General features: G+C 38.9%; 1 protein-coding gene across 1 annotated transcript; it reads right to left on the bottom strand.

Annotated features, from left to right (window-relative positions):
- Positions 1-1,974: 1,974 nt before the first annotated feature.
- UHRF1 (ubiquitin-like with PHD and ring finger domains 1) lies at positions 1,975-11,459 on the bottom strand. Its single transcript, XM_009703258.1, has 15 exons — positions 11,196-11,459; positions 10,270-10,442; positions 9,624-9,839; positions 8,659-8,765; positions 8,287-8,473; positions 7,464-7,587; positions 7,269-7,376; positions 6,364-6,468; positions 5,375-5,481; positions 4,388-4,550; positions 4,147-4,284; positions 3,651-3,762; positions 3,373-3,530; positions 2,899-2,997; positions 1,975-2,231 (listed from the first exon to the last, which is right to left on the bottom strand). The coding sequence occupies exons 1-15, from the start codon at positions 11,457-11,459 to the stop codon at positions 2,085-2,087; spliced, it is 2,208 nt and encodes a 735-aa protein (XP_009701560.1). The 3' UTR covers positions 1,975-2,084.
- Between the last annotated feature and the right edge of the window lie 2,333 nt (positions 11,460-13,792).

Here is a 13,792-nt window from a genome sequence, read left to right as displayed (position 1 = left end):
CACTTCCTCAATTTCACCCACTCACCCCAAATTCTTCTCATCACAATACAGATTAAAAGGTGGAAGGACACTTTCAATTAAATTTAAATACCTCAAAGTGTTTAGCGTTAACACTAACCTTAAGATAAACTTGTTTTAGAGGGCAGATTGTGCAACTGCTGCTTTATTTCACAGCTTTTGTTTTTAGCGTCTTAAATACCTGTATGTTATCTTCATTTATTTCATCTGGCTTTGTTTATGAAAACCTCAGTGTTTTAATTTATTTCTCTGGTTTGATAAGTTGATGGAGATGCTCACACTACTTGCTATAAACACTTCCAATATGATGAATGACAAGGCACTTCTAAGAATTTTGCTTTTGGTCATTAAACGTGTGGACAATTCCAGTTGACAGCTGATACCTGGATTTTAGTACTGTGGAAAGTCTAACGTAAGTTATGCCCCCAAAAGAGGGAGATTTTGGGAATCCTTGGTTTTTTCTGTTGAACATAACACATGCCTTTCACTAGTGCCTAGAAGCAAATATTTTGAAGACAAGAAGACCAAATTAGTATTTTCCCAATTTCTTTGTAGTGAGAAACCATAATGAAAGTAATAGGCCTTAGAAAATAAAAGGCTTAGCATAATGGAACATAAATACAAATTCCTGCACAAGCAATTAGGTCTGGAAACCTGCTTCAGATAAAAAGAATTGAAGGAAAACAGTCAACACTTTCATCTGAAAAGATATTTATTTTGAGAACTTCAACTTGCACATTGTACAAAAAATTGACAAATTCAGAAAAAACTATAAAATGTTTTTCGTTTTTTTTTTTTCCCTAACATATTAACATTATAATTTTAAAAAGGGTAAGAGTTAAGAAAACAAGAAATAGGCACATTTGTTCCAGTCTGTCTGCAGTAAAGTGTGTTTAAAAACATCCCTGTCTTGTTGAGGTATTAAACTGCAAACTTTGGTAATGTGAGAAAAAGACAACCCATTCATAAAAGTAAGCCTTCTCGGTGTCATGTACAATAAACAAAATGTTTTTTTAAAAAAAAAAAAAAAAAAAAGAGAGAGTCAGAACTGGTTATTCTCCATTTCCAGGTAGAAATGCAGCAAAACAAAGGAAAAAAAAAAAGTGATGTTACTATAATAGACCTAGCATTAGGAGGAAACCTGAAAGGTTGCAAATCCATGCTAATCATACACAGCTACAGTGTTATATTTTACCCAAAGAAAAAAATCCGGTTGGCAAGTTTAAACAATTCAGTGCTTATGAAAAAAAAATATATATATGGTGATTCAGAGCCCAGTCTTTCAGAAAAGGACAAAAGGCACTTAAGAATGGCTTTAGTATATTCCACAATGGCATTTCTGGATAGAAAACAGCACCTGGCTGAACAAATAGTTCCCCAATAAGAAAGAAGTCCAATGAGGTAGTACTTCATATTGCTCCAACTACTTGGCTATCCACAAGCAGCTTTACTTTTTTGATATACAAAATGAGCAGGAAATGGCTTTTGATACGTTTGTCAAATGTATAAAAACAGTTCTTTTAAAAAAAAAAGCGCAAATACCCACTTGTGGTAAAAAGATCATAAGCCAGGAACCATCTCGTACAAATTGAGTATCAAAATGCTGCCAAGGTGATGCACGTGTCTACCTTTATGGCCAAATCCCCAAACACTGAAGATTGTTCTAGCAACCAAGCCATTTTTTTGGAATAAAAAAAAAAAAAATTAAAAAAAAAAAAAAAGGGGGGGCAAGGGGGGCACTCTGAGAACTTTCATAATCATTAGCAGCCTTACCGGAAGCACTTTGTAAGTTCATTAAAAAAAAAAAATAATTCTGTGCTGATGAATGGCAGTTTTGAGGGGGGAAAAAAAAAATGCAAAGTTCAACATTTAGAACAAAAACAAAACCCACGAACATACAAAAGGATATTCCTTGAAGTTTATAGTTTTTTTAAAAACCAGGAAGACTTTAAACATTTTTAGGGGTCTGGGAGAACACAGACTACTCTTTTTTTTTTTTTAAATTAAGCCCATTGAAAACCCATTAATAAGTTTGAACAAAAGAAAATTAGAAGTGCTTTATAGAATCACCGTCCATTGCCATATCCAGGAAAGAGCTGAGTTAGAATGGTCTGCAGCGTTTCGTTCACTTGCATGGTATAATTTTTGCCAAGATCGTAACGGCAGGCTGGACAACTGTACACATCAGCTTTGAAGGATCTATCCAAACAATCCTGGTGAAGGACAAAAAAAAAAAAAAAAGATGGTTAAGAAAGAGCTGTGCAGTATAGCTTATTCTACAAAGCCCCCACAGGAGAGAATGAGTTTCCTTATATATCCTAGTTCATCCAGGTATTGACAAGAGCTGAGAAAGGCCAAGAGTGATGCAATGCTGGCAGTTGGCAAGAAAACTTCCTTCGTGGACACGGTATTTAGGTATATGGTGGAGATATTTCATTCAATTACTTTTCTAAAGATCAAGAGGTCCCCTGCAGCTGTTAAAGACTGCTGGAGCTTCTGCAAAAACATTTCACGTCATTCTTCAAAAAACAAAACCAAACCCCATACGCTCCGTAATGCCATCGAATCCATCCGTGTCACCTGGCAGAATTACTGAGCCCACAGAGAAGCTCTCGTCATCTTTTAAAGGAATTGGATAGTAGCACTATAATACTGGAACTTTCTTTAAAGTGCAGTCTTTTCTATGCCAGAGAACTTTCATCAAATCATAAAGTCACAAATCAATTCACATACAAAACTGACTCATGTTAAAAGACTAACTACTGGCAAAAAAAACCAACCCCCCCAGATGCCCCTCACCCCTCTCTCACCTCTAAACAAGTCAGCTCAAGGCTTGGCTCAACAGAACTCGACAGAAGGGTTACATTGACCACCACTCACCTTGCACACGTTGTGTTGGCATACAGTTGTGACCGGCCGAAACACAACCTCCTGACAGCAAATACACAAGAAGGCCTCTTCAACTTTACTTAGAAATTTCTGTAGAGAGAACATTTGAATCAACTTATTGCTACTACTATCCTCTGAAAGATAAAGCCAAAAAAAACCCCAACCCTAAAAATCATCCCCATTTTAATTGCAAGGGATTACTTTAGTCACAGAAAGTTTTTCTACAGAGCTTAACAAGGAAAAAAATAGTCACATTAAACGAGTTCTGATAACTGTCTTCTTACTGACCTCAAATACAGTGCTTTAAAGTTATGCTGTGGATGTCTACGCTAAAAAAAAAAAAAAAGCCACCAGACCACACTATAGGGCTGAGGCCATTTCTTTAATGCTGCCGAGAGGTTTGTGTCTAGGGATAGTGCAATAGTTAGTTGTCACTTTATTTCTGGGAAAAAAAACATGATATACCGGTCCATCTTTGAGAGCTTCTAGTACTTCATTCCAGAGTTTTTCATTGGCTTCATCACTTTTTATAAGAGATTTTTGCTGAGATGTCAGCTTGTATGGCTCAACTTTAGTTTTCTTTGGAGTCCCTGTAGGAGAGGTAATGAGTTTTTCCTCCCCGCCTGAAAGAAAAAACAAACAAACAATTTTTAAACAAACAAAAAGCAACTAGAAAAGAGTAACTAGGTAAAATGCACAAAAACCTACAAGGCTTTCTATATCCACTTGCCTACTCCACAAACCTGCTGATTTCCTCTTCCTCTTTCCTTTCCCCGGGGTATCAAACTCCTCATCTCCATTATTTTCTTTTTCCTTATCTTTGTTTGCAACAGCTTCCAAATACCCTTCAGGATACTAAAGGAAAAACAAAACAAAAAGCATCCAATGCAAACACGCCAGTTGTCAGACTTGCAGACTGTTAGAGGCTGGAAGAATGACCTCTAGAGAACTGCTCCAGGGGTTCTCTGTTTTAAGGAATAGATCCCTGCTCTTGCAAAGCATTTACTCAGACCATAGAAATTCTATACAAGAAAATGAGTTTTGTCATTTAGCCTCCTGATGTAAAAAGAAAACCAACAACCCACAAGACTGAAAGCACTTGTGTCCTCCTCCGTCTAAGGGGGGCTGTCTTGATTCTTACGCAAGGATCATCCTCAGTAAGAACGTGTAATAGAAAAATTCCGGCTATCAATCAGGTTCATTGTCCAGGGTGAACCTGATGATGTTCCAAAAGAGTACCTGCATTGTTAGGCCAAGCTTTTTCATCCTGTCCTTTCCTTCTTTGGTCCAAGGAGCAGGTTCTTCATCATCCCTCCTAAGTAAGTAACGCCACACTAAAAATCCAGATTTCCCTGTCTCGGGCCAGTATTTCACAACCTAAAAAAGCCAGATGCAAGTCCATCATACACTGTAAAAACCCCTTGGCCGTAACCAAGTTCTCTTTTCCCTAATTCAGCAGGCGAGTTCAAATCCCTCTTACCTTATATATTCCATCGTATCTGTTCCCTTCTACAGGAGCATATTTACTATGTTTGCCTCCTTTTACATTCCTCACCACTCGGACTGGCTTTCCAGCTCTCCAGTCCTTGGCTTCAGCTCCATTTTTGTCGTTGATGGGGGCACTGCAGTTCAGAGCCAGAGCTCTGTAAGACAAAGTCCAACCAACTTAGTGTATTTACCAGGCAGAACTCTCCGGAATCAGAGGGAGGATAAAGCAAAGCTTGCATGGTAAACCAGCTACTAAGAAGTAATAAATGTAACTATACTGTTTCACTCAGAGCAACACATCGATACAGTTGAGTACAATAAGAGTAGCAGTGCGCTGGCATTGTGCCGAACCACAGGAACGGCTACCAAACACCTGGAAGCGGCCACCTCTTCGCGGGTACAGAAGGAGCCCCTTCTGAGTCTCTTCCGAGGAAAAACGATGTAGCCAGGCCTTTTTGTTTGTTTGTCTTAAATAGTAACACTTTCAAGTATCTTGTACAACACTAAGAACTCCGGGAGATCGTAATTAAGCCTCCTGACTGGGGGTCACATTTTGAATATACTGATTATTCATTACATTACCCTAACGTGATTGCACAGACTACCTCCTCCACTCAAGTCCACGCTTACTTGTTAGACTAACCGTTCAGAATTACAAATGATCTGGTCTCCCAAGGTGAGCAGTGCCTGCAAAGGTCTTCAGGAGAGAGCATGAAAACTTCTACACTCACTCACTACTCTCTCTTCCTTAAGTTTCAGTCAATATTAAACGTGAGACTAATACCATTTACAATTCTCTTTCATTTATAGTGCACTGCAAGAAGCATTTCTACTGTGCAACTGATCTGCAGCCTACAACACAGTTGAAACCTAATTTTGACAGTTTTTTAGCCAGTTTGTAACAAACAGAACAAACAGTTTTTCAGGTTGACAGATTGCCTGCTACTAAGGTTAGGAACAGAGTCCGAGTGTAGCTCACCTGTTCATATTGGTGAGTTTTTGATCACAAGACTGTTCTGCTGTGCGTTTGTTTCCAGAAAGATCACGCCCTCCGCTCCCTGTATATGTGAAGGAATTTCCATGATCCTGAAACGTATATGGATGGTTTCGACACATTCACAAATATAGTTCAATAAATGCAGAAGTCTTTTAATCAAGTAACTTTAACATGGTATTCTCAAAAAAGGAAAAGACGCTTCCTCCGTTTCAGCTCCCAGACTCAGTCTATGGTCCTCCCTTATATTGCCAAGAGAGACGAGTCAGGGTGACAACTGTCATCTTGTCACACACCTCAACAGCGCAGAGGCCTCTGCCAAGAGAGCGGCACACCACTCGCGCGGGATCTGCTTGGAAGCACGGGGGGACATTCCGGATAAGGATAATGTAACTTGCGCCTCAGTGCTTACGCTGTTACATGACTCTGAAATCAGAATTAAGGCTTAGAATGGCTACTGAAATTGGTGGCTGTTTTACAACAGGCATTCGGGTAAGGGGGTGCAGGCTAGTAATGCACCGGTGATCTGCAAGAAGAATGAGCAGTAGAGCCTGGTACAGCCTAGAAAGGGTTAGGTTTGGCTAGCAGAACCAAATGGCATATTCAGAAGTAGGCCTTCTGTCCCTAAGTTTTGCTCTGAACACTCCCATGACAGGTGAAGATCTGGCAGCATCTAGCATCAGGTTCTGTTCAAACTGTGGATGCAATGGAGACCCTGAAAAGGCAGCTAGGGACTCTTGGATTAAAAGCTGACATACGGATAGTAAACTTAGATGATCCTGTTTCTCAGGTTGCCACATATTACTGGATTGTAGTTTTCTTTTGCCTAGTTTTCTTCTGAAGAACTTTCTCAAGAAGTATCGTCAAGATGGGGAAGTGTCTGATGTGGAGCATAAAAAGAAACTAAGGCCAAGTCTTTGTTTTAATGACAAGTTAGTTTGGTTCTCAGGCATAAATAACCAAGATTCACTTACTATGTCATCTTCGTAGCCTCCTGCCAGAACCAAGGAATAGGCACCATCATTACTTCTGCCATGTATACCCGCTACGTGGGGCCTGTGAACACCGGATTCGCTGACCTGAAAAAAAAAAAGTTTTCTGGGGAACTGCTGTCAACAGACTACAAACAATGTGTGTACCTGTCGGTCTTGGAAGTAAATTAACTAATAGTACTAATTTCAGATTTGTTTTGCAAATATATTACAGGTTGAAACTGCTTTGGCACCACTATCCTCCGAAAAGCCCCAAGTAGAAGGAAGAAAAAGAAAAATGCTTTTAAAAAATAAGACACTGAATATTTCAGTAAATGGAACACAAGGATGTGTTTTTTGTGATGCAAATTTAGAAGTTTGGATCTTTCTCACTGAGATTGCTTATTAAAAAGCTCCAGGTATTTAAGAATAATATAGATACTAAAATTAAATGTTTGTATAAAAGGATTGGTTTTGAAAGACTTGTTTTTAGGTATTAGGTGAAGGTTGCTACTACAAGATCTGGATAGGTCAGTGCTTTTTCTTCCCCAACTTTCTAAGAGGATGAGAAAACCTTCTGTTTAATCTATCTAGATATTTGAGAGAGACACTTACCAGAAGAAGAAGTGGGAGACACTACAGATCTCCAGGACAAAGTACTGGAAACAAACACGTTTGGTTTGGGGTTTTTGAGTTACCAAAAAAGCACTGAAGAAAAAAAACACTTGAAATGGCTGGACAATGCAGCATTAGTTATGGAACACTTCATCTAGACAAAGCCAGAATTCTTTCCTTTCTGCACTTGATATATCCAGTGACATACACTCCAAGATTAACTGTTTCAGGTTTCTCCCAAGAGCTGGATCCATTCTCCCTACAGCGGCTCAGGCCAGGATTCAGCTTCATACCTGAACTCTGAACTTCCACATGGTGCCAACTGGAATCCCAGGAATTGGTCCATAGTGGTTCGAGGGGACAATGGTACATTCCTTTGTGCGACCAACACACGCCATGCCCTGTTTCAAAGAGCAAGACCAATCAGCCAAGAAATACAAGGAATTAACACACACTATTCTTGAAAATAAAAGAGTTTTTGAACTGACCTTGCCCCAGTCTCTCCGCGAGGATGAATTAGCAGATGCCATCTTTTGTTTCTTTTTACTTTCTTTTAATTTCTCTCCTGCTAAAACCACCTCACTTGCATCATTTCGACATTCAGGGCAATACCTAAACTCACCAGTCAATGAAAATTAATTAGTAGCAAAGCCTTAAATTAAAAGATAATTTCCTCAAAACGTACTGAGTTCTGTTAACAATTTCCCCACGTGAAACTAGACAGGACACTGAAACAACTCTCCATACTGGAATTAGACCTGTATTAGCTAGCGTCCTTGCACAATCTTCTAAGCCATTGAAGATGTGTATCATAAAATCATTGTACAAAATGCTGAAACAGGATACAAGGAATAAAACAGCGTATTTCACTATCTATATGTATATAGATAGATGTATATCACTATCTATATCACCATATGTATTTCACATATAAAACAACATATATCACCAGCCTAATATGGTGATGGGGCCTGTGAACTACCTGTAAGCGACCCATAAAAACCATTACACAAGTTAAGCCTCCTGGCATCAAGTTTGCATTTGCTTTATAAGTAGCTCCACTTCTCTTTGGATAGGCATATAGAACCCAAAGCTACAAAAAGGAGTTTGAAGGCTACTAGCTTAAAACATACTCTCACTAAACTGATGCTCTAGAAAAGCGTGTGGAAAAAAAAAAAAAACACACAGACATCTCTTCACCTCGTACAGTCACAATACGGCCACTGCAGGGCAGCTCGAAGCCCTAGATCTCACTTTCGGCTCCTAATTAGATGGTAACTGCAATACCACACACACATACTTAGAACTTACCAATCCTCATCATCTGGTATACTACTAAGGGGAGGGTTGAGGCAGTAGATGTGGAAAGCCATATCACACTCATCACACATTAGCTGTTTATCTGGATCTTGTTTACCTCCACAGATATGGCAAGCACAAATTCTGCAGGTCTTGTTCGGGTTGTCCTTGCAAGCTTTACACACAGGTCCATTTTGTCCTGTTAGTAAAAGGAAACCACAGTCTACTTCAGATTCCAGAAAGTGCCAGGATACACTGGAAATGGTCAAAGGAGTCACAACGACAAGTGTCCTGGAACTCTTGGACCTTTGATCCTCACAAAGACAATGAGCAGAATACCACAAGGTAAGACCGAGACATGCAAGAACCGTACAACCGACTCACGTTTTAATGGACCGGCACTAATTGGACAAGCACTGCCTGGTTCTTCAATTTTATAAATTTCATCCACTAATGTAATTCTGCAGTCATTCAAGGAATCACCAGCATCCCTATAAGAAGTTGATAAAAGTAAAAGATCAGACTTTGAAAGTATTATACAGCATGAGTTCACAGCTGTGCACATACGTCAGTAATGCAGACTGGTCTGGTATTTGTCCTGTATCAGAAGAAACCTGTTATACCATCACATGATCTGGGAAGGTGGCATGACAGCATCACCACAAATCAAATAATTTTCAGGCAATTAAAGTGTATCCCCTCTTGTCTCAATGAGAATCCAGGCACTTGTAGCATTCCAATTATCATTAGTGACTGTTCTCCCCCAAAATATATTTCAGACTAACTCTTCTCATATTTTATAGTTAAAAAGTCAAAATCACTGTGGCAAGAGGAAAAAAGTGGAGTATCTGTCAACCCTGTGAAACTTATAAAAAAAAAAAATATATACACTTTTCTTTTTTCCCCTGAAGTTGAGAGTCCCTTATATGTAGGCTCATTTTCTCCTTCGGGAAAAAACTGGAGCAGTTTTTCATCTTCTTTATAAAGTGAGGGTTCAGTCTACCTTACCATATCTAGCACAAAATATTACACTGAAGTTTTTGTAAAACCATTATAGATAGTTAACATAGCAAACAATTCTTCGCCTCTTAGCAAATACTAGGCTTTGCATCCTCCCAGCATGAAGTGAATCCACAGATCAGCATGACCTGCGATTCCTTAAAGGGTCCAATTCCTCCAGTGGAAGTTAAACAACAGTGCAATATGGAAAAGTCCATCACCCAAAAAGGACAGCCCAGCTTCTCATCTCTGCCCAGCACTTCTGTTGCATCAGTTTTTTCAGCAGACTCATATAAAAGCTTAAGTAGAGTCGGGGAATTCAATTTATTCCACATTATGAATTTGCTTACCCAAGTAATATCTTTGCATTTATCTCCTTGATCATTTTCGTTTCCCTTTTTTGCAGAATCTCTGCATCGTACCAGAAACCTCTCTCCTTTGGGTCATCGGGATTATAGTTGACCATCACCACCTGTCCTACTTCTAGCTGGTGCCACTTCAAAATAGTCCGTGCACGAGCCCGTACATCATTCGAACTCAATTCTACAACTCCATTCTCTGGATAACTTGAAGGGAAGCATGGAGGGACAGAGAAGAAAAATCAGAATCAACATCATAGTTTTTGTAAGTGACAGATTTTATCCAGACAGGTTGATTTAAGAACCGATGCCACGCAACAAACAAGAATACCATCAAGAATAAAATCTCCTTCTCCCCCCAACACCACAGCCAGAATCAGGCAGTCTAACTTTGCTACCATTGTATCCCATTTAAAACTTGGATAATAGCATTCCATATTTCTAAAAACATGATTCTAGCCCCCTGGAGTTCCAGTCAGAATTCCAACTGTAAGACAAACTTACAGTTAACAGGGGTCAATAACATAACTACTGTGCCAGCCCAGTTCTGGTTTACCTTGTGGACCTCTACAATAAAATTTCTCATCAACATCGTGATCCAAACAACTTTATTAGCCAAGAAGGTAACAAAACTCACTCTTCATATTTCACGTGATATATTACATCTTCTTCAGGAATGGTTGTGGGCTGATCAGGATCTGTGCAACTGTCAGCTGATTCATTTGCAGGTTTTTTTCTGGTTACATTTACAACCTGGGCTTCAAACCATGCTCCCATATTCATATCTCGAGCATCAACCAAGTCATTGATCTACACAAAGCAAAGTATACAGCTCACCAAAATGGGTTTTCAAATTAAGCATTAATTTCCAAGTCTACTTCAAGATTTAACCATCTCAAGAACTTCACCATTATCAAGATATTTAACAGATCATCTTAAATATTAAGATTTCCTTTGTCTTCCTGATTCCATTGTGCACTCCTGCAGCCTTCTCAGGTTGAACCTTTAAGGCTAAAAATCCATTCTACACCAACACGTATACAAACAGCTTATCTAGTACAACCATTATTGGTTGGTCTATAACAGACTTTCAGAACTGTCTTGCTCAAAGTCTGAGCGAAGACATCACTAGATCTGTAATAAAATCCATTGAAACAGACAAGCAAAATAATTCTGAACAGTTGGCTGAGATTATTTTTTTTTTGTACATTCAAGAAAGTTTCGGCTTTGACAAATGCAGTGACTCCAAGCAAAAACATGGGGAAATTTTTTTAAAATCAAAACAGGCACTCTGAATGCCTTTTTTTTTTTCCCAATCAATTAATGTATTGTAGCTTTAGTTAAAAGGATAGAATGAAAAATTTTGACTTACAACTTGTTGCATTTAATTGGTTTGTAGGTTGGTTGGTACTTTTTGTTTGTTGTTGGAGGGTTTACCAAAAACAGATTAAAAAATACCCACACAACTGGGGCATGAAAGATTTTCAGAAATTCCCAACTACAGAGAATCAATTCCCCTCCAAAAGTGCAGTTGTAAGTAATCTTAGTTTTTTAATGACTCACCTTATAGAGACCAAATCCTGGGTCAGTCCAGTCAGGCTGTGCCGCTGTGCTCGGCTGTCCCTCCAGTTCCATGGCACCTTCTCCATTGTGAGAGCTTTTGTCAGATTCGCTTTGGCCTGAGCCACAGCCAGAGTCTGTGTCAGAGAGTTCAGAATCCTTTTCCTTACTAACAGCAGGAAGCACTGCTGGGCTTTGTCTGACCAAGAGTTGAACAATATCATTCAGTCCCACGCTGTAATCGAAAAGGGAGTGACCATCTTCCATCTACAGGGAAAGATTCAAAATAATCTGGTTATTTCATTTAACAGAGGTTTGCCAGTTCGAAACTGCCCATCGTGCTGCTATTGTCTCTACACGCCAAGAAAGACCATGTTGCTTGAAAACCATTAACAATCAAGGAACTTGGCAGTTCTTCAGCGTCACAGTTACTTAAAGATCGATATTCTTACTATTGAAAAAATGTTCTTTTTTCAACAGACTCTACAAGCTAGAAAAACAAGACTTCCACACTGCGGTAGACTTGCTACCCAGATTAAGCCACAGCATTCTAGGAGACCTGAAAACACTTGCAGTATGTTCCCTAGAGATATCAATTCTGGGAAGAAGGACTTAAAAGAACTACGGATCCCCTACATTCCTATCAGTATTTAAAGACAATTCCACACTACCTACAAACTTGAAAAGAAGTTCTTTCTTCCTTAATTCAGACATCCCGTGACACGAACATTAATGCAGACTGGTCTTTATACTGTAATTGTGTATGTTCCAGATTATTGTTACAACATTGCTCTGTTAAATGTGGCATTAAGTAGAAGCCAAAGAGTTAATCACCTACTTTTCTCTGGGCAAGCACACAATTTTTCCATTGAAAGTAAAATCAAAAAAGATTGAATTCAACTTGAAACTACCCAATCTCTTTTTAGCATAGCCAAGTATGTCCTAATTTCACACCCTCTGTAATTTTAAGAGTTTATTTGGCAAGTCTGGCATCATATGTAGTCAAATCAAGATCCTACCCCTGCAAAAAGTAAGAGGAGTACAGAAGACCAAATAGGTCTCTCAACTGCCTTTCAAGAACTGTGAGGAGCACTCCCATTTTAGAGTTAAAATGTAATACTTGAGACCACAGTGCAGTTAGAAGTTTAGACAAGCTTCACCACATATTTAAGGTCTGACTAAGAAATTATACAGGAAATGATCATCCCCTTCCAGCCCAAACCACCAGAAAAAGCAATCCCCAGAGCTTTGTTCTCTATCAGGGGGAAACAGAGCAAAAACCACAAAAATTTACACTTCACAGGAATCCCTATGATAATTCAATTCTGATTTATGGCATAAAATGGCTATGGAACAATCCCTGGAAATCTGACTGTACAGGAAGTGATCTGGACTTTTTCTGGTTTAGAGATGAAAACTCGTTGAGATACACTAGAACAAACCATAAATCGCTTTTTTTCTTCTTAACAAAGAGACAATATCGCAAATATAGTATCATTATCAATAGTCGTTATCACCAAAGAACACAAGTGACAACAGGTGCAAACAGAAATGGAAAAGCAGCGAACATGAACAGGACATGAAACCACAGGAGTTCAAAGGACAGTCTGAAAGAAATGCCAGCATCTGCAGATGCATCTCTAACAAAGGAGGCAGGTTTGTTTAATTAACAAGTATTTTTCTAACATCATTTTAAAATTTTAACTAATAAAAATTTGAACATTTCTAATGATTCAAAAAGCCACACAAAGCACAAATGAGCACAGCAGGGGAACGATGACTAAGAGAGGTTAGATCACACAGGATAAATGTTTCTGTCTAAAACCACGCCTAAACTAAACGCTGGAATTACACAAAGAGGAATTATCTTTGTAAGGCAAGTGCATCCTTACTGAAAAAAGTTAGCACTTCTACTGAAAATTTATTTAACCTTAGGTATCTGCGCAGACTTCAGTGTAAGTCAGGCTGACAGTTCGTATGGACCAATCCTCCCTTATCACTTTATCTACAACCACAAATGGGTAATTACTGCCCCCAATCTACACTAACACAACAGAAACGAGGTAACACAGGCCCTTCAGAGATGCTATGTATTCCTACAAGTCTCTTTTTTTACTCTACTGGTACTCGAGCTGGTTAGATTAAAGCTAGTCCAGGTGTATTTCCATATCCTGCAGTTACACCTGCTAATTATAATGTACAGCTAGCTCTAGTTGTCCTAAAATGGAGGGACAGATGGAAAAAAGCAACTAGAAGAAATTGTCTAACTCCACCCATCTCAGAGAATTCCAGTTGCAGTCTAAAGTAGCCCGCTATTTCTGAAATTAATTTCTTTGAACAGCCAACCACCGGTTCAGAAGTTTCATTAGCATGAAGGTTTGGCAGTGCAGTACTATGCAGCATATGGAAAATGTATTTGAAAACAGTTTCAGTTGTCTTTAATACTAATTTAGATACATTATTAACTCATGGGGAAGAAAATAGCTGTCGTACAACCGCGATCATAAACAGACTGTCGAGACTGCAATATACTACTGAGCCACTCAAGATTTTACAGCGAGTTCTGTACTGAATGAGATTTTGATGTAAAAGCAGAACTT

The sequence above is a fragment of the Cariama cristata genome, unplaced genomic scaffold, assembly GCF_000690535.1.
Source record: "Cariama cristata isolate BGI_N322 unplaced genomic scaffold, ASM69053v1 scaffold29010, whole genome shotgun sequence".
NCBI lineage: Eukaryota > Metazoa > Chordata > Aves > Cariamiformes > Cariamidae > Cariama > Cariama cristata.
Note: the sequence above shows the minus strand (reverse complement) of the source record. Positions and strands in the feature narration are given on the sequence as shown.

Bases quoted from the DNA above. Each gene is read 5' to 3' on its own strand.
- UHRF1 (XM_009703258.1), bottom strand. From the start codon at position 11,459: ATGGAAGATGGTCACTCCCTTTTCGATTACAGCGTGGGACTGAATGAT. The intron at 9,840-10,269 runs GTGAGTTTTGTT...CTTCCCTTCAAG, and splicing joins TATCACGTGAAATATGAAGA to TTATCCAGAGAATGGAGTTG. The intron at 5,482-6,363 runs GTAAGTGAATCT...TATACGTTTCAG, and splicing joins GAGGCTACGAAGATGACATA to GATCATGGAAATTCCTTCAC.